Raw genomic sequence first — 24,573 nt, 5'->3', positions numbered from 1 at the left:
GGGGCGGCACCACCCGGCTCCTGCCATGGGGGGCCAAATGACATTTTCTGGGTTTTGGGGATTTCTGGTTTTCCAGGGAATTCGCGGCGCGGTTTCATCCCTGCCCTGGACCCCGCTCGCCTTTCGTGTGGCATTTTAGATCCGGTGAAGTGGGTGCTTCAGTCTGATACGGGAGCTGTTTCTGTTCAGAATTTTAGAATTAAATAAATTAAATAAATTAAAAATTGCCTCCAGGCAGCATGGCATTTTCTGCACCAGACGCTATTATTTATCTTCTTTTTATTTATAGTGCATAAAGCCCATAAACAGTGCTCCAGATTGGAGTAACACCTCTCATATTATTACTGTTATTCTCCAGCCCACTTACTCCCATATGGAGCACTGAAAAATAATTAATAATGAGTAGTTATGCAAATATTCTATTGCATATGCAAATTAGGGCCCAAATTTTTTCCCACTGCCGCGTCATAACCAACACCAAACACCTGCAGCACAAAGAACTGCAAAAAAAGCAAAAATAAATGAAACACACACAAAAATGGCATAAAAAGGGTCAAAAACCAAACCACAGTAAAAAAATTAAAAAGCCGGCAACAGCTCCAGGACCATCGAGAATAAACCGGAAACAAAGAGTCCCAGCCTGGAACTGGCTCCTTCCACTTTTTAGGTATCTGTGGTCTGGGTGTCCATGGTCTATCAATCTCACTAATATCTACTTTCTATTCCTCTCTCTATTTATAGTTTCAGTGTCTGTTTTTTATTGTCTACTTTCTATCCAGTTTGATTTTCATCTTTCTAGTACCTCCTTCCAATTCTTTTCATTCATGTTTCTGGTATGTACATTTTATTACACTTTTTAATATCTTTCAATTCACCTTGCTGTTGATCTTTTCAAGTATCTACTTTCTAATCACCTTGATAATTACCTTTCTAGTCTAACTTGTTAGGGTTAGACTTAGGATTGGTATTAGGGTTAAGGTTAGGGTTGGGTTTAAGGGTTAGGGGTTAGGATTTATGATTTAGTCTTTGGTTTAAGGTTAGGGTTAGGGTTAGGTTTTAGGGTTAGGGATAGGTTTATGGTTAGTGGGTAGAGTTAGGTGATTTATGTTAGGCTTAGGTGCTAGAATATAAGGTTGGGGTAAGGGGAAAGGTTAGGATTTGAGTTAACTTTAGGTTTAGTGGTTATTGTTAGGATTAGGTTTAGGTTTACTGGCCGTTGTTTTTAATTGGAAGAAAACACCATTGACCCAGTGTCTTCGGAGCAGCTGTGGGATGACCCCTGGAAGGCCAAGTCCAGCCAGAGCCGTTGTTCCTGGCAGCTTTTTTCTGAGAGCAATCCTTGGACATTGACAATTTTAGGAGTTGGAAACCAACATTTGTCCTAAAATTGCTCCCAGATAAAGGTTGCTGGGACTGCTGGGTGTGGCTGGCCCTGGCCTTTCCATGGTGGCCTCTGTGCTGCTCCCAAATCTCTGTGGTGCTGGGCTTTCCTTCCTGAGGAGAATAACCACCCTTCATGGCCAGGTGCCTGTGGCTGACGGTGAGATTCCACCCCTAAAATGGCAAACATCCCAGGATTTCTCCCAGACCAAGGCCACCAGGGCTGTCAGGTCTGGCTGGCCTTGGGCTCCCTGGGCAGCCTCTCATCAGCACCGGAATCACTGGGGCTACCCTCTTCCCTTCCCATGGAAAGGGGCTGCCGTTCTCCACAAGGGCTGGGGCTGAAATTTTGATGCTCCCTCTGAAATTGAATACAGCCAAGGATGGCTCCCATACAAAAGCTGTCCCTGGGCCACCTCTCATCTGCACCTGAAACACTGGGGACACGTGTTCCTTCCCAATTAAGTGCAAATTTGGGTTTATTTTCTTCCTGGATTGGGACCATAGAGTCCAAACCTAGGATTTACATGATACCTCCAAGACCACAGACAAACCAGAGCCATGGATTGAGAACCTGAAACTAATGAGTGATAATCCATGACCAGAAAGGCTTCAACCAGAGACAGTCTCCAAAGGTTCAGCTGACGGCTGATTCCTCCAACCCCACAGAGATTAACCCATAACCACAGGGTCTGACCATGGCACTGACCCCTGCTAGCTCAGTTCCTGAGGCAATCCCTCGGCTGGAGGCTCAATACCAGAAACAGGAACTGCACATTCCGGTGGTGGGCATCTGAAAGAGTGCCATGGTTTTTTTCCACAGGAAGGACAGCAGCCATCCCCTGTCACAGGCTGCCAGGGGAGCTCAAGGCCAGCCAGACCTTTCTGTACTGATCCTTTCCGTGCCTGAAATGGAAAACTGCATTATTTGTGGTAAAACCAACAGCTCCAGAGCACTCCGGGGCCACACGGGCTCACTCATCCCTGTGCAGGTGTGACCCATCGCCTTCCCGTGTTTTCCTTCAGGCACAGCCCCCTGGAGCTGGCACGGCCGTGCTGCTGGGTCGGTGTCTCCATTCACCCCCAGGGAAACGTTCCTCTTTCTTTGCAGGTTTTTCCTGTACGAGCAGTGCCACCCTTTGGAGCAGGAGAGGAGGGGCAGCTCCCAGCTCTGCTCTCAGGGACAGCACCCAGGGAAGGGCTGGAGCTGGGCCAGGGGGATTTAGGTTGGGTGTCAAGGAAAGGTTCTTCCCCCAGAGGGTGCGGGGCACTGCCCAGGCTCTCCAGAGAATGGGCACTGCCCCAGGGCTGCCAGAGCTCCAGGAGTGTTTGGACAGCGCTGCCAGGTATTGTTGGGGTGTCTGTGCAGGGCCAGGAGTTGGACTGGATGATCCTTTTTGGGTCCCTTCCAGCTCAGGATATTCCCTGATTCTCTGACTGTGGCAGCTCTGGGTGTGTTTGATGCTTCTGTGACGTGCACAGGGTGGGATTCTTGAGGCTGCCCTGTGAAGAGCCAGGAGCTGGACTTTGGTCCCTATGGATCTCTTCCCACTCAGGATACTCCATGATTCCATGAATGCTGATGGTGTTGCTGTGCCTTTTCTTGGCTCATCAAGGCTGGCCAGAGTGGGAAGCTGAGGGTGGGTGACTGAATCTTGGCCAGTGCATAGTGGAGCTCTCCCATGACAGCATCCTGCAGCTCATCAGGGACATGGGCACTGTGGTGACCCTCACAGTGGTGGCTGGGGAAGGCAAGGAAGGTGCCACCACACTGCCAGAGTCTCACGTTTGTCACTGCTGACGTTTATTTGCTTCAGTGGAGTATTTGATGATGTTCAAAATCTAAGAGAGTGAATCCCAGAATAACCTGAGCTGGGTGGCACCCACAGAGATCATCAGCTCCTGGTAGGTGAATGAGTTGGGAGCTCATTCCTCTGAAGAGCTGAAGGCAGGTGGGGCAGAGAGAGGCACCTGCCAAGGGGGTTGTGCCCAAAAAGAAGATACAAGAATTACAGCACAGTATGAAATGAGGGAAATTCCCATGTGTGAGGGAGAGAAAGTGCTGCTGACATAGAAACAGGTCCTGTCCAGATCTTGTATCCTCCAGCCAGGGAGAAACAACCCCTCCTGAGTGGGCTGCAGCACCATGGGATGATGCTCAGTGAGAAAATCTTCTCAGGGCCTGGCTCTGGTGCTGCCGGAGCTGCCAGGGCTTTGTTCCCCATGGGGTCGGTGCTCCCTGGGTGCTCCTGCTCTCCAAACCTCCCCATTTAAACCCTGAGTTTTTCCTTTCTTCCCTGTCAAACACACAAATTGCCCAAAGCTGCATCCCTGGGATACAACAGAAACATCTTGTGGTTCTGTCTGCCAAAACTTCCCCTTGGAAAAGGGTCACAATTGTTTTTTGTGGGAAAAACCCTTGACAGTGTTTTCCTCCAAATCTTTCACCCTGCTGTGTCACCCGAGCTGCAAAGTGAGAACTGGGGACTGCCCAGTCCCATCTTCAGCCTGGGATTGAAGGACAGCTCCCACACAGCCCTGTTGTGTTTCTAAACAAAAATGCAAACATGTAAAATCCAATAATTTGGAGAGAAAAGCTGTTTTCCAACCCTGCATTTTTCTGGATTGCTGCTTATGGGTTTAATTAAACTCTCGATAATTATTTTGTCAAAAAGTTGGCTTTTTTCACCTTTTAAATAATAAATACCTAAAGCCAGACTGTGACTAAAGCCAGCAGATGATTCTCTAATTTCACATTCATTTCAAATACTTAACATGCCATCTCAGCCTGCTACACAGAATTTCAAAGGCTTAACATTCCTTTTTGTTAATGCTTGAAGCAAAGAGAACTCTGTAAATTGTTATTTTTCTATTAAGATTTTTATTTTTATCAAATCTGATTCATTCCAGTTTGAAGGGCCACACTTCAAAGCAGGTGCCCAGGGTGATTATAAAGCTGCTGAAGTCTGAGTTGGTTAAATTAGATCTGTTTCTCTGCAGCTTTTAATCTTCGAATCCCAGACTGGTTTGGGTTGGAAGGACCTTAAAGCTCATTTCATTCCACCCCTGCCATGGGCAGGGACACCTTCCACTTGTTTCCAAGACAGGTTTTCTGAATATCATGTTTCTGGCCATTATTTGTGCACGGCTTTACCTGGGCTCTGTGTAAAACCCTTTCCCACTGCCTCAATTACAGACTTGGAGCTGAAGTGTAGAGATGAAACCCAAACCTGGGGGTACTCAACAAAGAGAGGGAATAAAACTCCCTCAGTAGCAGGTGGTAAAACCAGAGTGAAGATCAGTCAGAAAAAAATCTGTGGCTCAGGGGAGCTGGAGTGTTTCAGACATAAAGAATTTTGTGATGGCAAAGGAGAAAGGAGCAGGACTAAATCTCCATTTTAAAATTCCCCTGGGTGCAGCTGCAGGAGCAGAGTGTGCAGGGGGGAAATCCAGAGTGGGTGTGGGTGAGTCAGGGAGAGCTGAGCCTCCCAGGGCTGCTCCACCCCCGGGAAAATCCCGGATGCAGCTTCCAAAAATCCAGAATGCCCTTTCTGCTGGGAGCTGTTGAGCCTCACCAGGCACAAAGCCTGGCAGAGTTGGTGCTTTGCCCTCTGAGCCTGGCAATAAATCCTGTGCCTGGGATCTTTGCTTTTCCTGGGAATAAATGAATCCCCTTCATGTGCCAGAAGAGATTTTTTAGCATTTTTCACGAAAGCAGGAGCCTGTCAGCTCTTGTCCTGTGTCGGCTGGGAACACCCGGGAGCAGGGCTGCAGGATTCCTACCAACAGATGGCATTTCCTTGCCTGCGCTTCTGAATTAAAAATCTGAGGGTGAACCGGGAGTAAAAGTTGACATTTTTGTCTCCAGAGGAAAACCTCTTTAAGGATGTCACAGGATGGGCACCAAGCAGTGCTGTGGAGGGCTTGGGACGCCTCACATACCTGAGAAATTCAGTTTAATAGACTTCACATTTCCCTTCCCTTGAGCACTTTTTATATTTTAATAGAATTTGTTTGTTCTTAATTAAGAAATGCAGTAATGTGCTGCACCCAACAGGGCTGGAACAGCTTTAGTTTTGGTGCTTGGGATCATTTTTTTTAACCCTTTCAGGAAAAGGAGTTTATCAGTTTATAATTCGGCACAAAAGTCCATCTTGGGGCAGTATTTCCATTCAGGTTCTACCTAAGAGGCAACTTTTTGAACAGACTGTGGTTCCTTATTCTTAACTGGCAGTGTCATTTGGTATCCCAAAACCTGGTTTTCTTCCATAAATTGACTGGATTTATTGTAATGTGCACAATAAAATTATTTTCTGTGGTGGGGAAAGTAATATGAAGCTATTTTAAATGGTTTTATTAAAATGCTGTTATCTTTAGTTTTTACTTGGCTTTTGGGAGAAGAAAAAACAATTTAAAATTCCTGTCAGTGAACTCATTGCCCCAGTGTGGCTCTGGGACCAGTTGCTCACCTTTCCTGGAGCTGGGCAGTGGAAAACTCAGTTGTGCCTCAAATAATTTGGTAATTTCCCTCTGGTTTTGGGGCCTTCAAATCCCCATTGCCTCTGCAGGTCCTCATTCCCTTCCCTTTCCAGAGGGATATTTCTCAAATGGCCATGGTTCTTTATGTCTCACAAAATTTTAATAAACTGAGTATCTGAACCAATTTCATGGATCTGACCAGCCCTGATCCCTTCTGACTTTTATCAGCTTCCAAACAGGCTAAACCCCTTCTGTTCCTGTCAGGATCCATAAAATTGTGTTGCTTTTTCTGAGGAAAAGCAGAATAAAAGCAGAAAAGCTGTCATTCCCAGGGACAGGAACCCATCCAGAGGGTGTGGAGATGTGGGGAACTCTCACCCCTCAAGGCACTGCCAGGGAGTTCTCAAAAGTAGAACATTAAAACCTTTCCCTGTTGGACACAGGTAGAAAACCTGGGTGTAAAAATGCACGAAATTGTCTCACAGAATGTTTTTGCTGATGTTTTCAACCTGATTATCTCCTTACGACAGTTGAACACTCATTGTAGTTATGAAAGAAGCAGAAAATGCTGTAATGGAGCTGTTACAGACCCTTTGGCAAAGTTTCTTAAAGAGTTTTGTGCATATCTCAGAACCAGAAGAAAAAATGTCCTGAATGTTTCCTCAGAACCAAACAGTTACCCTGAGTCACCCCTGAGTTGGGATGAATTCAGTTTAAATTCTCAAAATACAGAAATATTGGAAGGTTTTTCTGGAAAAATGGGATTTTGAATCTGCCTTCAGGTCCTCATCTCTTTTTTTGTGAGCAGCAGCTGCCTGGGGGCACTTTAGGAGCCCCAACAGGAGGAGATTGCACAAGGAGAATTGCAGGAGAATCACTGCCCAAGTCAGGGAGTTTTTAGGCAATATTTGTGTGTACATTGTGCTGTTGCTCTTCTCTGCCATCTCTGGAGATGCAAACCGATTTTTTTTTTCCCAAAATATGATGCTAATTCTTATCTTTGTGTAAGGAATTCAGTCTTGGATATTGCAGGAAAAGCAAAACACATGGGTACAACGGAAAGAATGATGATGGGTGGGGCTCTGTGGCTGCTGCCCAGAGCTGGATTTTCGGAGCCAGGTGCCCATGAGATGCCATCTCCCGAAGTCCTGGTGCTTCCCTGCCTCTGGCACACGGCTCTGCCTCTCTTTGTGCTGCATTTGCAGGCTGGGGCTGACACAGATCCTGGCTGGGAGGCTGAATTGGATGTGGAATTCTTGGTATTGTTAACTCCTCTTATCCCATTCTTCACAGTAATTAGCTTTTTTCCGTCGTGCTGGAGAGACTCCACGAGGGGAGCGGTCAGTGCTGATATTTTCTCTCGTTTTCCTCCTCCGAGTGCTTCCAGGGCTTCGTGTTTTTTGGGCAAGGCAACCCAAAGGTTCAGGTGGAGGAGAGGAGAGCTCAGCAGGGTCTGGAGCTCCTCCCGAGGGACAGGACCGGGGACAGGACCCAGGGAAGGGCTGGAGCTGTGTCAGGGGGGTTGGGATGGATATCGGGGAAAGGCTGGATCTCAGGGAAAGGTTGGATATCAGGAAAGGTGATGTGGTGGCACTGACCAGGCTCCCCAGGGAATGGGCACGGCCCCAGCCCGGAGCTCGCCCAGCCCGGGGTTATTCACACTTCTCCTTTCTCCTCATCCGGACGCGGTGTCACTTTTGGCTGGACTTTGACACCGTGAGGAGGAATTTCTCACCCGGCTGGTGGCAGCTGAGCTGTCCCGGAGTGTCCCTGTCCCGGGCTGTCCATGAGGAGCCAGCAGTGACTCCCCTGGGCGGAGTTTTGGCAAAGCCCAGCAGCCTCTTTAAGCTGCTCCTGTCACCCTCCAGTGACATCCCTGGGCTGCTCCGGGCAGTGCCAAACAGGCTCCCGCTCCCTTTTTCCTATTTCCCTTCCCAATTTCCCCAAACAGACGCCGCTTTTTGGGGGATGCTATTCCAGCCCCTTCCCGGCAGCCTGGCAGGTTGGTGTGAGCTGGAATTCCCTGCCCGCTACCTCCGGGAGTCCTGAATTGGCTCAGAGACCTCAGCGCTGCTCTGTCCAGCCGGGAATGGGAATTCCTGTCCCTCCGTCCGGGCTCAGCTCTGCTCTGGGTGCGGGGACCGTGCCGTGCCCTCCCCGGGACAAGGTGACCTCAGGCAGGTTGTGACGCGGCTCACCCATATGTTTACTATTTATATGTAAATAAATATTTACTACTCGTTTGTAAATCATTAGGAAACGTGGTTAAATTCCCTGGAATCTTTTCCCGAGCACACGCCCTGTGTGCACCTCTGTACCCCCTGAGCCTGGGCTCACATCCTGCTCTTTATCCCGGGAATTGTGCCACCATTGCCCTCTGGATTTTAGCACGAGAGGGAAAACAGAAGGATCTGCCTGTATTATTTTTTTTTTCCCTAAATTAAAAATCAGTTCACCATGTCAGAGATTCCCAAAGACTGACCCGCTGCTCTCTCCTCCTCGGGTTGGTGAGCAGATTGTGAGAATCCATGGAGAACCCACCCAAGGAATGTCTCACACAGGAACCACTGAGCTGATTCAGGCTGGAGGGAACAAAATTCTGCTGCTGCTGAGCCCAGGGTCTGGACTGAGACCAGACCACATAAATTTGGCCGTTTGGTTTTGAGGCTCCAAAGCAGGACAGAAAAGTGGGATTAGGAGGTTCTGGTGCTTGTTCACTGCAGCAGCTGGCAGTTCCCTTAGTGAGAGCTGTCCAGGTGTTTATTTATTATTGAATTAAATTTAAAATGAAAATATAAAAAATTGAAAATAGAAAATAGAAAATATTTACTTTGCAATATAAGGAATATTTTTGGTAGAATTGACACATGACAAGTACGTAGGAATATTGCACAGTGTGAAATTATCCCATATTTGTAATGAGTTTCCCAGCTCTGCCCAAGCTAATCAAGTTTTTCTATAAAAATGTGCTGATTAACTCTGATTGCCTTTTAATTTAAATTACAATTCTCTGTGCTCCAGTGCTCAGTTCAAAATGCCTCTATTGTTAAAATATTATTTCTGTACAGATTTACTTCTGTTTTTAGTTTCTAAATTACAGAATTCTTTGTTTTTCAAAGCCAAAACTTCAGGAAGCAGGAAAGGGACAACTTTGCTCTCCAAAGGGACTCAGTTTGATTAAAGGTGATCTCTGCATCTACGGCAGCAAAGCACAACTTTGTAGGCAAAAAGAAAAAAGGAAGGACAGCAAAGCAAATGTTTGCAGGAGCCACAGAGCTCAGAACAGATGATTTTGGGTCAAACTCAGCCCCAAAACTGCAAATCAAGGACTTGTGGCACTGGCAGCATTTTAAAACAACGAGCACTTTATTTCCTAATACGCATTTTAGTCTTTTAACCCCTGATGCTGACACCAAGGTGATGATGATTAAACTTCTAAACTGTAGGGTCACTTTTTCTGATGAGGAGCTTTTCACTGACAGTGACCAGCCCTGAGTTTATCCTTCCAAAATCCCAAACTACCAAACGCTTTGTGCGTTCACTCACCTCCTGGAGTTCACTCAAGAGGTAAAATGTGCTCAGAACTGTCTCCATTTCTTTCCTCCTGGGAGATGAAAAAGGGTCCTGAGCATCACTCCTGGTCCTGCTGGTCACAGAAACCCCTTGAGATGAGGGAGAAACAGAACCACACAAAAAGGAGCCTCTGGAGCACATCCAAACTCCTTCAGGTTTGGCTCCTTCCAGCCTCTGTCCCTACGTGGAACCTGAGCAACATTAAGGGTTGCTTAAAGCAACTTCCAGTGGACTTGGGTTTCATCTCTTCCTATCATTAAAGTGCAAAGCTCTGAATAACCCCAACTTTTCACAGTTTCATTTTTTTTTTTTTTTAGCATTACAGTTCCAGTTCGTTTGGTTTTATTAAACAATGTAGGTCAGGGAATTTCTATTTTGCAATTTTGCTGTGTAGGCTCTAAAATAGTTTTGGTCCCAGGCCGTGTCAGTCCTGCAGGGATCCAGCATTCTGAGCACCAGGGTTTTTTTCCAAAATCGTATCCTCAGGGTTGTTGTAGGTTTTAGAACAACACAGTACAGAAACCTGGCTAAATAAGGCTTTGAGAATATGCCACTCCATAATGTTTTTAAATTGAACTCAGTCTTTGCTGCTGAGGTTCTGAAATATTTAGCAATTATTACTTTTTGTGCAGTTATTCAGTCAAATCTCTCGCTGTTCACTTCCAGGTGGTTGGGATAGCTACAGTTCAGCTTCAGCAAATGTAATATATGAACAGTCACCATTATCTTCATCTTCCCATTCTGCTTCCCCATCTGCAGTGAGTTGTTTACCAGCACCAGGAGAAGCTTTACCAGAGTTCAGCTGTCTGAGGTAGTGGAACAAGCAGAGAACTGTGCCTGACAAGATAAACCTCAGGATAAATTCCCCAGGGAACACAGAACAGATGGGAATGTCCCTCCAGCCCTGGGTCTGGAATCACTAAAGGTAGTTTGGAAGCAGGGACCAGAGGGGACAGATCTGCCAGTCCAGCAAAGCCAGGGCTGCTGAGGGTCACCCCCACATGGGATTCCACAGCCCCAGGAATCCAGGGGATTTCAGACCCAGGAGGGTCCTGAAAAAAACCACATAAATCTGACACTTCCAAGAGTGAGAGCAAAAACCACAGAAACCATGACAAAAAAGCATTCCATGGAAATGGAGGAAGGTCAGCCAGTCCCCAAAGGCATCTCAGCAAGCCAGGAAGTGCAGAAACAGTGGGAAGGATCCGAGGTAGAACACCTGGTGGTGATAAGGTGACTCTGGAGCAGATGAAAGGTGGGAGTGGGAAACTGGGAGTCACCAGGAGAGACAAGAAGCAGAAAATCCCAGGAAAGGCAGAAAGGTGCTCTGCAGAGTGTCACTACCCAGTGTTTGATGGGAGTAACCTTCCCTTCAGGAGCTCCAGGAGAAAAACCTCTGAGGATGATTCATTAACCAGTTCCAGCTCTGAAAAGGCAGATTCCAGCACATTCAAAATCTCCAGCCCTTCCAGCATCCCACTGCCTTCCATGGAGAAACACAGGAGGGTGCAAACACAGGAGGCTGACAGGGGACAGATACCATGGAGAGGGACACGAGGAGCTGCCCAAGGAAACCAGAGGTGGAACTTCCCAGCCTGAGGGGAATTCTCCTGTGAGGAAAACACCAGTAATTCCTGGGCCATGGAGGGTCCCCAGTGGCTGTAAGGGCACCCCAGCAGCCAGAGTGGGTGGGAAATGGGTGTCACTGACTGATTTCTAGAACATGTTCTAATCAATTTTCCAATAAGGGTCATTTGAAGCATTGGTTCTTTTCACACAGTTGTCTTTTTTTCTCAGAAACTGGGAAAAGTATTTGATTTGTCCTTATCTCAGCTGCATGAAGGGCCTTGTGGATGGCTGCAGGGACACTCTGCCATGAGCTGCTGTCCCCGTGTCCCTCTGCAGGCCGTGTCTGCTGCTCCAGGGCTGCACTGCTGCCACTTCTCTGAGTGCTGTGGCTTCTGAACAGTTATTTAATGCCTCTCTTGCCAGTGTGATCCTGACTCACTTCCTGCTCTTGTGCCAAGCTATCTCCTGCATTCAGTCCTTCTAATCCTTCCCACGTGGGTTCCAGCCACAGACAAGGCAGGTTTGGGCTGAAGTGGGGCTTTTCTCCAGAGCTTGGTGCATGTTTACATCAGGAATCCCTCCTGTTCCTGCTGGGCCAGGGAGAACAGGAGAAACTTGGTTCTGTCAGTCCCAGGGCAGCAAATAAGCCACTGATGCTGCTCCATTGATGTGTTTCCTGGGATTTTTATATCCAATACAATACCCCAGAGCTAAATATGATATTTGACCTAATTCTGTGATTTTTCTTTTTCTGAACACAGCACGATCACTTCAGTTCCTTGATTCACGGGGATTTGGTTTGCAAACATCTGTGTGAGGAGAGAAAACTCCGGGTTCTGTTCAATAACACAACTCCTTTGGTTTCACTTGTGGCATCCTCAGCCTGGGTGGGGAGCTGAGACCCAAGCCCCATCTTTAATTATTTATTGCTAATTAGGAATTGGATTTTTTATCTCTGTAGAGGTAAAAGTTGACCTGAGGGCAGAGTCAGCTGCCAGAGCAGCTTCTTCAGCGTAGCTCTTGCTGTGTAAGAGCTCTATGTCCTCTGAATGTGTGATCAGGGAGCATTGATGGCACACAGGGTACAGGAGACTCACGCCAGTGGTTTGGGCTGGCAGAGATATTTTACAGAGGGATGTTACCCCCAGAGCTCACTGCCACATCAGTCCCATGGCTGTCAGAACAGCAGACTGAAGGGGTTTATTTTATTCATAGTTTAGTGATGATTTCCTGACATCTGAGGTGTTTAATGACTGCAGAAAAGTGGGAAAAGGAGCCCACTGGTTCAGTTTGCAGAAGGAGAAAGGAGTAAAAGATTGAGCTTCACTTACTCAAAATTCAAACTGATAGGATTTGCTCTTTGAAAGTAAGAGAATATCTCATTCTGGCTTTGAAACTTTGAATGTTTTTGAAGGCTAATGAAGCACAGTGAGGCAGTTGTGAGCAGAACTCTCCACAACGACAGCTGACTGCCCAAACAGCTTTTAAAACAACAACTTTGGGAATTCAAAGGGCTTTAAAGCAGCTCTGAACTGTGCTCAGCTGCTGGGTGATCCACTGAGGTTTGCTGTGGAGCAGAACACATTCAAATCCTCTCTGGCTGGAGTAGGGCTGTGAAATATTTAATACTCTGAGTATATTCCTGTGTTCTTCCCCAGAGGCTGGGTTATGCTGTGTGCCCTCACCCTGACCACTGAGGACAGTGACAAATCCAGACCTTTAATTCCAGAGGAATTGGCAGCACTGAAATTATTTCCCTGCCATCACTTCCCTCTGTTTTTCTGTGTTAATGTGACCTGATAATGTCCTACCTGTGTGGGATTTCCCCTTCCCTAGACCTTTATCTGTGCTTCCTGCATCCATGTGGCCTTGGAATGTTACACAATGGATGGATGAGCTGGATGTAAATGTCTATATATTGTACAGCACCTTCACACAGACTTCTGAGGTTCTGACTAGAGACAGACCTGTAAATCACTCATTATTTTTATGTAGCTCTTAAAACCCAATTCCACTTCATGGCCTGTTGGTTCTGCACTAAACCAAGCTCCTGGTTGGTTTTCAGGGGTGTGATCCAGGTTTTAGCCACAAACATGCTGCTCTTCTGGAAAAAAAATTCATTTTATTATTGGATGTTTCCTTGACCCCCCATTCCGGTAACAGATGTCCAAAAAGATGGTACAAAAATCATCAAGTGCTGTAGAAACCGTTGGTAATGATGAAGTGCTTGTCCTGCAGGTTTATTTGCACATTTTGCTATGTAAAACTGTCACCTCCTTTTACATCTCACAACTGTTCCTTGTACAGAAAATAGCTGTAAACAATTCACTACCAAAAATTCTTCTGCCATTTTACCCTCCTGTGAAAGAATGAGAAGTTCCTCAGTTTTTGTTCTTTTCACTACCAATAAATAGAAACCATTGGAGCCAGTGAAGGGGAATGTTACAGAAACTTTCAAATATTTTCTTGCTTTCCATGACCTTTCTAAACATGAACCCAAGGAAGTCTTTGTCAAAGCTGTTTCTCCCACCAGCTTTCCTCCCCAGGTGTTCAGGGTGAGGCTCTATTGCAGTGCTGGGCTGCAACAGCTGCTCACCCCATGGAGCAGAGCTGGTGTCACAGCCAGGACAGGATGGAGCTGAGTATTCCAGGGAACAGACGTGGCAAAACATTCTCCAGCCCATGAACACTTTGCCTGTAGCGTGTGTTGAAAGGTTCTTCTCCTGTAACCACTGTCCTCAAAAAATACTGATCATTTCTTTGCAGCAGCCCCAGCACAAGCCACCAGCAGGATTTGGGTGTTGCTGGACTGGCAGCAGGAAGGGGGAATTCACCTGGTGCATCCTGGGGTGGTTCAGGATAGAGGCAGAGCCTTGAGCACACAGAGCTTTAAGGAAGGAAATGCTCTTCAGCACAGCCAGGTAAGTGCAGCAAAGGATTGTCAACCTGGAATATTTCAGTGCAGCCCCAGGAAGGCTCACTGGGCCAGGAGAGCTGAGTCCCTCCTTGTCACATGCCCAGAGTGCAGGTTTTAAGAAACGTGGCCTCAGTCACAGCCATTGGTGTCCCTCCAGCTGCAGCTCTTGTATGGCTTTAGTGTTTGATGTCCCACACCAGCCCCTGCTGGTTCAGTGTCAGCTGCCAGCATTTGGCCCCATTAATCCAGTGTTTCTGTGCATGCCATGGGATGACATCACTGATGAGACCAGTTCATTCTGGACGTTGCAGAGCAGTAAAGCAGAAAGAAAACTTCTGATACATACACTGGGAATCTGTTTAAAAATTGCTATTACAGATTTCTGTCAGTTTTCTTCTTTCTGCCTACACTGCTGGTTCTCTTCTCTGGTGTCTGGTGGAGATGCCCAGGGCTGATGTTCTGCCAGTTCATGGTTTAATTTTCCATAACTGCAAAGAGACAAGAAAGGGAGTTTGAGTCTAACAGGAATGTTCTTCATCTACAGGTAACACTCTGTGTCTCTTGCCCATCCTGCTCTGCTCAGTGAGCTCCAGTTTCAGGATGAGCCACAGGAGGACTGGGATAAAGGGAAGGAACCCTGGATTCTCACAGCTTGACCTGAAGGGAATTGAAGCTGAAGTGAGCCCTGTCCTTCCCCCCAAAACTGGCTCAGGGAGGTGGGGACTCACCCAGTTCTGGTGTCTGGGTTCCCAGTGCAGACCCACGGTCTCTCTCGGGGCTGTGACCCCAGAAGTGGCCCCAGAGCTGTTCTGTTGGTTGGGACAGGGACACTTACTCTGATATTGAATCCTAGCAGGTCACTGATCACTCCTGAAACAGCAGAGAGGATGACAACCCTTGTGATGTTGTAGATCAACGGGTTCATGGTCAGTCCATACAGCCTGAAGGGACTATCCAATTCCTGCAGTGAAAGGACAAGGAAAAGAGTCCATCAGCACCCACCAATACCAAAGAATTCATCCTCTGACTTTTAGCTCAGCACTGGCACTCCAACAGCCTGTGCTGCCCTGGGCTGCCTCTGTCTCCTTTCTTAAATACATGCACAGGAATTGCCAGTGTTCCAGAGACATCTGCTGAATCCAAAGGCTCTGCAGCAACACCAGCTGCACCAGAGCCTGACACTCCAGGCTGCAGAATTACCCAGCCTAATCTGTGTGACTCCCAGACTCTGCTCACTCCTTCCCAAGTCTCTCCCTGCTGCTGGCAGTGAGCTCCAGCATCAGAGCTGCTGATGGAAAATGAGACTGGAGCAGTCATGAGATGCTGTGTTCACACCAGCCTCTCCTCCCACTGAGTTAAACCACTGCTCATCAAAAGTTCACAGCACTAATTACCCACACTGGCCTTGTACTGCTCCCTCTCCTGTCACAGCTGTAGGAGCACGGAAACCCCCCCTTGTGAGCACTAACTTCAAGGGCCAAGGGAAGGGCAGGGCCACATGGCATTGCCAGAAGTCACTGATTCCATAAAATCCAGCCATTCAGGCAGAGCACCTTACCTTCAGCAGCTTTGTGGACAGTTTCAGCACATTGTTCACCAGAGACAGCTGCTCCTTCTTGTTCGGCTTCTTCTCCATCTTCAGGTACAAGTTTATCTGTGACAGACACCACAGGCCAGGGGTTGATATTCCAGTACCAGCCCCCAACTGATTCCTTACTAAGGGAAATTGGAGCCATTTTTGCAGTCTGCTGTCACTCCTGAAGCAGTGAATATAGCACTGATAACATATTTTTTTCCAATTGTTTTGGCTAACACACATTAACCCAGAGACCAAAATCAGCTAGAACTTTGGAGTTTGAGTCTGTCCCAACAGGACCAGCTCATCCCCCCCATGTTGACCAGTGCTTTGTTGCCCTCTGGCCAACACAAGGGTTGATTCCCAAGTTTTAAAGTTTGATTCCAGTATTTAAGCTGGTTTGAAATACAATCATTATTTCCAAACAAACCACAAAGCCCAGGGGAGAACAAGCTAAATGGAGCTACCTGCTCAGTGAGCAGGATGGAAATGTTGCTGTATTTCTTGTTGGTCTCAGAGCCCAGAGATGCCAGACGTAGCAGAAAGAGGAGCAGTGCTGCCTCCCACATCAGGAACTCCCAGTTATAAGCTGCACTCAGAAAGGTTTTGTGACCCTTAAGAACCTGTATGGAGAAAAAACAAAGCAGCAAGTGTTAATGCCAAGGTGCCTGTTCCTGGGACAAGTGCACAAGCACTGCCCCTGCTCCTCCTCTGCCCAGCCCCGTGTGCTCTACAGCCCCTGACAGCTCTTCCCATGCAGTGTAAATCATTCCTGTGATGGGGTTACAGTGAAAGGTCTCATTTCTAACCTGGCTGTAGCTTGGAATTGGGTATTTTTTCCTTTTACTCAGCAAAGGAGCCTTGTTCCTCCTCTCCCCTTCCCCTGTCCAACTAATAGGCAATGAAGTGCCTTTCCTTGTCCCACTGGCAGCCTCAGAAGGGCTAAGCTGCTCCTGCCTTTCCCAGTATGGACTCACACAGCAGGACTGGGATTGTCCTTCCTCCCTCTGGACACCTGTGGCTTACAAGAACAGTCACAGCAGTGACAGTATCTACAAACCACCAGCCTCTGCTACCACAGCTGCCCCTTCAGGGGGTCAAGAACCTGCCTGAACACAGCACTGACCAAGAAAACAGCTCCAGCATTGGCACTGCTGCCTGTACCAGGTTCAGTGAAGGGTTAAAAGGTGCCAGTAATAGTTCTTGACCTGCTTTTCCACATGGTGGTTACAGAGGATGCTGCAATCAGCCCTCTGGAATAAATATCCTGTGAACACCTGGGGTCCTTGGGCAGAGTCTCCTCTCCTTTATGCCCAAATGGCCATGTCCTGAAATTTTCCTAATGATTGTAAAACCCCAGACCTTGCTCTGCAAGCACAGAATGAACCTCTTTTTCCAACTAAAAGTGACAAAACTCTTAAAAAATGCAACACTCTCTACATTACTCTGGGCTCAAACAGCTCCAGTTCAAGCTTTTTGTAGGCCGGTGAAAGAAAAGCCTCCAGCACTTGGGAGGGTTTCCCTTACTTTATAAACCACAAAGGTTAAAATCTCACCTGGGCACAGCAGATAAAAGCAATTGAAAGAGCCAGTAAAAAGACTGAGGACACAACAACATCCACAGACCTCTGGGGGCCTCGTCTCTGCAGAAACAAGGACAGGGGGTCAGGGCTGAGCTGGGGTGTGCAGCCAAAACTCACCACAGACTGTGACAGCTGCCACCATCACACCCTCTGCAATAACCAAATCCTAGATCAGAACTCACCTTCAGATAGGAGCGAAGGGATAACCAGATCTTGATGTTCTCCACCTTTTTGAGCCTGAAGTGAGGGATTTCATATTTCCTGGCTTTCCGAGCAGATGTAATGTGGCTGAAGAGCTTGGCAAACAAAAACCTCTGCAAGTTAAAAACAGAACCATAAATTAGTGTAAAACAGAACAGAGTGCTTAATATCCTGGCAAAAATGGTCACTGGGGAAGCAGACCTGGGTGCTCAATCTCTCTGGCAGCAGTTGTTTTCATAGAATTCCAGGCTGGTTTGTATTGGGGGGGACCTTAAAGCTCATCTTTTTCCAGCCCTTGTCATGGGCAGGGACACCTTCCACTCTCCCAGCCTGCTCTAAGCCCTGTCCTGGCCTTGAACACTTCCACGGATGGGGCAGCCACAGCTGCTCTGGGCAACAGAAAGGGGGCAGAGTAAGACTTTGAGAACAGGTAAGGGGGAGAACAGGGGTGCCAGGAATGGTATTGACAGGTATAATTTGTGACTGATCAATAAAAGCCTTCCCAGACTCCCCTCCCTGACCTTGGCAAGGGCTGGAATGAGATGAGCTTTGAAGTCATCATCCCATTTTTATTCCTGCTTCCCAGGCTCCTGAAAGGCATCAGTACCTTTACACTCACCTGTTTGTAGGTTCTCTCAGCAACACACATCATGAAGAAAAACATCCAAGTCAAGCACAGCCTTTCCAGGAAGTTGATGGCAGACAGGATGAGCACAGGGGTGCTGGCAGGGGCTCCACAGAAGATGTGCAGAAGCTCCATCAGAGAAATGGAGCAGAGCTGCTCCAGGTTATCCGTGCGGAACAGTCTGTAGAGGAACGGCAGGAAGGCCAATCCGATGGTGATGATGTTTCCCAGCATTTGATACCCCACTCCTTGCTGGTGGGCATTAACCTGGCAAGCAGGAATAACAAATGGGACGATTACCTGGGATTTGCCTCAAGGAAAAGGCCTATTGCTGTGATAGCATCAATTCGGGCAAGCAGTCAGTTCCCCTTCCCTTCACAGGACAGAGCCTAAAATACGTCCACCCATTTCAGTCCAAACCCCCAAAAATCAGCCAAATAATCAAACCCCCACCTTCAGCACCCTGCAGAGACAATCAGCAATAATCAGCACTTGTCAGTCTTCAACAGACCTCCTACATTGAGGGTTAGGCAACTTTTCAGTAAGAACATGAGGGACAACTGTCTTTGCAGCTGGGGAGGGACCAGTTTCATACTGCCCCTAATATTTGCATGTGTAACTGTTTCCAGGGGTTTGGTGGCCGTTATCTAAAGTGTGAGGGAGAGGTTGCAATGCCACACAGCCCCCTTACCCTGCTCATGATAATCCCACTGATCTCCAGCACGGACATGTCCACCTTCTTGCAGTCATTCCCTTCCCAGATCAGAGCACTCACTTTGGCAGATGCTGGGCTTGTGTTCTGCAGCCAAAACAGATGGTTCTAGAAGAGAGAGAGGAGTGCAAAACATGGGTCAGCTCTTTCTGTCCTGCTGTAAGGAATGCCTTTGCCTAGAATGCATTTGGATTGAGGGGGGAATTCCATTTTGGGTGAAATACTTTGTTTTGGGATAAGCAGTGGTGCAGAGGGGAGGGATGGACTTGATCATTGAATCATTGATATAGTTTACAGCATTCCAGATTTCCATGTGATTTGGCTTCATGCAGGTTGCTCACCTTATACCAACAGCATCCCCACGTGCCATTTACATTTGGGAAGACAGGGGGAAGAAGGGGAAGCATTCCCAGCTCCTGGATGGAAATCACCAACCTGCTGGAAGACGTCTTCCTTCAGGTCGCGGCGGGAGTCCCTGGCGGAGCGCTCCTCGCTGTCGCTGGTGCCGGAGGAGCGGCACTCGGGGCCGTGCAGGAGATCGTCCCACAGCATGTCCTCGGTCTCCGAGTCCTGCCGGGTGCTCTCCGAGTCCCGCCGGCTCACGCTGCAGCTCCGGGGCCCCACGCTCAGGCACGACCTGGGGTCCTGCAAGAACAGCAAAGTTCACACGGCACAGCCCCACGCACGGTTTGTAAAAGCAACTCCTCTTCCTCTTCTTCTTCCTCCTCTTTCCCCACAGCTTCCCAGGGATTTGAGTGCTCCCAGGTGTACCCACATGGTGGAAATGGTTTAAGACAATGTTTGGGGAAAAAGCATTTCTACACCAGAACTCATACAGACCCCATTAGTTCCCCACCTCCATTCCCAACCTACAAAATAAAAATTGATGTACTCATTCTAATACAAAAATGTCCTTTTTTATGCCTTTTGCACAATCTGTTTTAATATTACATTTGCATTTTGTATTAATTTATGTTTTCATATTTATAACTTGATATTCACATATTTTATTTATATTTTATTTTCAGGTAGAGGGAGTGGCAGGGGCAAAAACCGAAGTAATGAAGGGACTGAGTATGTCTCACAGAATGGATTTATTCTTTCATTACAGGAACTGGACTTGATCCTTGTGGGTCCCTTCAAACTCAGGATAGTCTGTGATTTTAAAGTCAAAATGTATTAGCTTAAAAGCTGCAAGCACAGCACTGCCTCCCAACCACAAGAGCAATTGCAGCAATTCCACAGGAGCAATTAGAGGCAGCTTGGACTGTCCTTTGCTGCCAACAGTTATTTGTTTGTTTGTTGTTTGGGGTTTGTTTAATAAAGCAGCACAATCAGGACTGTGAACATTGTGAAAGTTTACAAAGCTGCCAAGGAGCAAGGAGGAAGGAGGTCACACCTTGCACCTGAGGATTCTGATCGTCAACAATCTGAATCAATTCTGATTCTGACAATCATTTCATAATGTTCTGTTCTGATGGAGGGGGGTTGGAACAAGATGAGCTTTAAGGTCCCTTCTAGCCCAACCAATTTTCTGATTCTGTGAACAGCCTGGGAAAGCGCCTTCTCCTGACTTTATGACCATACCTGCCTGTATAATGTGGATTCCAGTTCAGACTCCACAACACTGTCAGAGTCTCTGGCACCTTTCAGGACTTGCTTGACCTGCCAAGACCAAAGGAAAACCACCTCATTATCCATAGCAAAACAAGGCGTGGAAAACAGCACAAATCCCACCTGGGTACCTGTGAGACAGCCTGGTTCAGAGAAACCAGAGGCCTCTTTTTCTTCTCCTCATAGCTGTTGTCACTGGAAGCCCCTTCCATGCTGTGGCGTAACAGGATCCTTTGTGCCACGGCCTCGGCATCCTCCTCGCTCGACAGCTCGTCAGAAACACCGTCCCTGTTGGTGCCATCATCCTACAAAGGCATGGCCAAAGCCCCCACAGAGGACCAGCCTGAGTCCCATCAAAGGCTCAGAGGCAGAGCTGCCCCCAGCACAGCCCTCACTGCCTGCAGAGCCAGCCCATGCTCCCCACAGAACATTCAGAAACAGAATTCTCTCAGCATCACAGAGACTTCACAGATTTTAACTCCTTCCCCCGGCTCTTGTCTTGCCCCAGAGGTAATGAGAGGGAATTTTGGGTGGGTGGAGTTGGAACTGAGGCAAAGGCAGGAAGAGGAGGAGGCAGCAGCAGCTCTTGGCTGTGCCTTACCAGCAGTCTCAAGCCCAGAAGAGATGTATCTACAAGCTGGGGGGTAACAGACCCAAAATCCTGAGCTATGCCCCTACACTGAGCTCTGCCCCTCTCCAAACACCTTCACAGAGAGGAGCTGGGACAGCACAGTACAACAGAATTCCACACAGGATCTATTCCAAGTCCTTCATGTGGAATTAACATACCACTGACCCAGAGGAGACTCAAGAGTAATTCCCCAAATCTTTATGTTTCAAAGCTTCCAACAGAGTTCATGATGCTTTAGCTCTTTCTCTCTCCCCAAGGGATGTCTCAGTCTTGCAAGACAAAATATTTTACAGAATTGCTTTTGAAAATGGCCAATTTATTTAGTCATTATCAGCACTCCCCCTTAACTGAACACCTTGTGATTAGAAATCTCCACAATTAAACGAGCACTTTGGTAAAACAGACATTTCCAGCATGGTCAGTGTTTGACCATACTTGGTCAGGACGGAGAGGGCTTGGAGCAACTTGGGATAGTGGAAGGTGTCCCTGCCCATGGCAGGGGGTAGAATGAGATGAGCTTTAAGATTCCTTCCAACCCAAACTGTTCTGGGATTCTATTCTGTGATTATGAAAAGATGCTGACAGCAAAGTACCAGCACCTTTTCAGCTGCTCAGTGAGAGGCAGAAAGGGGTTTTTAGATTCCCTAATGCAGGCAAAGATCAGCAGAAGGAGGGAGTATCTTGTGTTAGATAAACCATACAGTTAAATACCAACACACTTCTGGGCACACAGAGAATACACTGAAACTGTGATTTCAAAGGGATCTCCCCTGGCACTACCTGATGGCTCTTCTCCCCATCAGAAAGTTTACTTTTCTCTTTGGAGTGCAGCAGCCTGTGTTCAGATCTGGCCTGTCTGGGTTTGATGCCATCACCCACAGCATTCACACCACTTTCTGTCTCGGTCCCTTTCTCAGCTACCAGCCTTACTCTTCTATTCCTAGGAGAGAAAATACAATTAAGTGCTTTTATGTCAGGGAAAAACTCTTGGGGGTAAAACATCCTGGTCTTCCCTTGTCACATAGGTGCAGCATCAAACAAGATACCCAAGGGATAAATAATTGTCTTTGGCTGACGGGCTTTGTGTGCCAAGTCTGTTAAAGATATTTATATCTGCTTCACCTTCACTCGACACTTCTTTTGTAACTCTAATAGTGTCTTAAAACTTCTAAACCAAAGGGAATTTTTTCATTATTTTTATTTTAAGAAAAAAAAAAAAAAGCAATTCAGAAGACAGAAAGTCCTCGTGAAGAGAAAGCACTGTGAGCTGGAAACTCACCAGGAAATTCACCTGGGAAAACAGGAGAAAACAATGAAATATTATCCCATACAATCTCCCCTCCTTTCCCTTAAGTTGCTTTTAGAGAAGGAAGATGCCAAGATCCGAACCAGAAGCCACAATTGCTTTTGGAAATCAGGTAAAAGAGCAATATAATCTGAGCACTCACTCAAACAAGGTCACTTATCTGATAAATAAACTCCACCACATTCTACAGCTCATCTAACGCTTGGTTTCACATGATCTAATCTTATACAATCTAATTTTATATGATCTAATAAAGACATACTAAATATTCCTGAGGAATCAGCTTCCCACATTACCGAGAAAGTTTTAATTCAAAAGGGACTGACAGGCTGTGGGGATGTCAGTGACAGCACACGCTGTGCCTTCATTCTCCAGGTGCCAAATTGCTCCCAGTGTCACGCCAAGCAGCACAAACCCAGCAGGGATCACCTACCTCCTCTGGAAGAGCAGACTGGATAAATTGGTCAGCAGAGATGGAGAGCCAGACTGCTCTTCCTTGCTGGTTCTGTCAGGAGACAACCAACTGTTCCCATCCACGCCCACAGATTTGCGTAACTTCCTGAGTTTTAAGACAAGGAGAATTAAATTTGTGTAAGAAGCTACTTTTCTTAAAAGATCCGAATGAGATTTGAACAGCTTTTTGGATGTCATTTTTCTGAAGTCATGCAAACAGAATACTGACTTCCAAATAAAAAAGTTCTGCCTACACCCCCAGCACATCAGGGCATCACTGGGAAAGGTACAACAGACAAAATCCAGACGGAATCTTTGCTGCAGCAACCTAAAAGGGGGAAACCTCAATGCCCCCCCACCATATCCAGCTGTAATCCCACCAAGGGCCCCGCTGGCGCTCACCTGCGGCGCCGGCTGAGCCCGTTGTTCCCTGCAGGTCTGTTCACCTGGGTGGACACGATCTGGCAGTGAACTGTCCCCAGCAGCAGCATAAGGCACAGGGGTCCCATCACTTCACTGGCACTCACAACAGGCACCATGAAGTACAGCACCACTGCTACGACTGGAGAGGGGGAAATGGCACCAACGCAAAAATTAAGACTCTGTCTCAACTATTTGTTTTTGTTCTGCTTTATTGTATTATTATTTAATTTCTGCAATTACTAGTGCCACACACCTTAAAATGTACATTAAGTAGGTTCCAGACAAGATCCTCATGCTTTAGATTATGGACTACAAAACCTCAACTACAAAACCTAGATTATAGACTCGCTAAGCTTGGAAAAGCCCTCTGAGACCATCGAGTCCAACCGCTCCCCCAGCACTGCCACGTCCACCCCTAACCCATCTCCCCAAGAGCCACATCCATACATTCTTTGATGTCCCATTCTTTGCAGGAGAAGGTTTATGGCACAGCCTGTTCACTCACCTTGCATAATGTAGAGCACCAAGAGCCACATAAAAATACGCTGGGAAGTGACCTGTATCCACCACTGGCTGAACAAGGGGAAAAACACCACTCTCACAATTCCCTTCCGCGTCAGTGATGTCCAGGGAATTTCAGGCTTGGCTTTGGCAAAGGTAGAGCCTTGGAATTAAAGGGGAAACAAGCCATCATTAACTGTGAATCACAAGAACTCCCTTGCTGGAGTTCCCCTTTGGGCTGCCCCAGCCCTGCCACAGGGCTGAGCAGGGGCTGACAGCAGCCCAGCTTCAGGCACCAGTCACAGCTACACAGCCCCAGCAGGGAGAGCTAAAGCAGCTCCTCGTCTTCTCTCATAGCTCTGGCTCTGACCCTTCCCTTCCCTGCCCACCCAACCCTGCTCCCACCGACCACTTCTGCAGAGCCACACCGAATTCCTCCTGCTCTGCTCTCAGGTTTTCAGTGCTCCTTTTGCCCCAGTGCTCACGAGCAGGGGCTCCCCCAGCAGCAGGGCAGGCTCTGCTTCCCCCACCCTGCACAAAGCTGTGAGGCATCTACAGAATCATGGAATATCCTGAGCTGGAAGAGACCCACAGGGATCACCAAGTCCAACTCCTGGCTTTGCACAGACACCACAACAATCCCACCCTGGGCATTCTTGAGAGCGTTGTCTAAACGCTCCTGGAGCTCTGGCAGCCCTGGGGCCGCGCCCATTCATTCCCTGGGGAGCCTGGGCAGTGCCCAGCACCCTCTGGGGGAAGAACCTTTCCCTGATACCCAACCTAACCCTCCCTGGCACAGCTCCAGCCGCTCTCTCGGTACCATCCCTGTCTCAGGGAGGAACGAACAGACCGAACACCGCTCACCGCTGATCAGATCCACGTCGATGAGATCGGGCTGGATGTGCCCCTTTTTCTTCGGTTTGTTCTTGAAGCCCTGCGGGGCGGAACGCACAGCCGGGTTAGCGGCGAGGGGAGCGGGGCCCGCCCCCCCCCCCCCCCCCCGGGCCCTCCCTCCGGGGTGGCCTCGCGC

At 47.7% G+C, this 24,573-nt stretch overlaps 2 protein-coding genes across 2 annotated transcripts in view; both read right to left on the bottom strand.

Moving 5' to 3' along the window:
* TBC1D22B (TBC1 domain family member 22B) overlaps nucleotides 1–13,602 on the bottom strand; it is a 32,076-nt gene extending 18,474 nt beyond the window's left edge. Inside the window, exon 1 of the mRNA XM_008644761.2 lies at nucleotides 13,598–13,602. Within this exon, the coding sequence (XP_008642983.1) occupies nucleotides 13,598–13,602 (5 nt within the window). The remainder of the gene's footprint in view (nucleotides 1–13,597) is intronic.
* The window catches only part of PHTF1 (putative homeodomain transcription factor 1), a 13,030-nt gene continuing 1,560 nt past the window's right edge, over nucleotides 13,104–24,573 (bottom strand). The window contains exons 2-17 of the mRNA XM_017727143.1: nucleotides 24,408–24,566; nucleotides 23,548–23,706; nucleotides 23,022–23,181; nucleotides 22,600–22,725; nucleotides 21,641–21,800; nucleotides 20,361–20,534; nucleotides 20,203–20,280; nucleotides 19,051–19,260; nucleotides 18,595–18,723; nucleotides 17,898–18,170; nucleotides 17,260–17,391; nucleotides 17,051–17,137; nucleotides 15,962–16,117; nucleotides 15,477–15,572; nucleotides 14,754–14,879; nucleotides 13,104–14,406 (exon numbers count right to left, since the gene is read on the bottom strand). Of these exons, the coding sequence (XP_017582632.1) occupies nucleotides 14,386–14,406; nucleotides 14,754–14,879; nucleotides 15,477–15,572; nucleotides 15,962–16,117; nucleotides 17,051–17,137; nucleotides 17,260–17,391; nucleotides 17,898–18,170; nucleotides 18,595–18,723; nucleotides 19,051–19,260; nucleotides 20,203–20,280; nucleotides 20,361–20,534; nucleotides 21,641–21,800; nucleotides 22,600–22,725; nucleotides 23,022–23,181; nucleotides 23,548–23,706; nucleotides 24,408–24,566 (2,246 nt within the window). The 3' untranslated portion in view covers nucleotides 13,104–14,385. The remainder of the gene's footprint in view (nucleotides 14,407–14,753; nucleotides 14,880–15,476; nucleotides 15,573–15,961; nucleotides 16,118–17,050; nucleotides 17,138–17,259; nucleotides 17,392–17,897; nucleotides 18,171–18,594; nucleotides 18,724–19,050; nucleotides 19,261–20,202; nucleotides 20,281–20,360; nucleotides 20,535–21,640; nucleotides 21,801–22,599; nucleotides 22,726–23,021; nucleotides 23,182–23,547; nucleotides 23,707–24,407; nucleotides 24,567–24,573) is intronic.

The sequence above is a fragment of the Corvus brachyrhynchos genome, unplaced genomic scaffold, assembly GCF_000691975.1.
Source record: "Corvus brachyrhynchos isolate BGI_N302 unplaced genomic scaffold, ASM69197v1 scaffold72, whole genome shotgun sequence".
Classification (NCBI taxonomy): domain Eukaryota; kingdom Metazoa; phylum Chordata; class Aves; order Passeriformes; family Corvidae; genus Corvus; species Corvus brachyrhynchos.
Note: the sequence above shows the minus strand (reverse complement) of the source record. Positions and strands in the feature narration are given on the sequence as shown.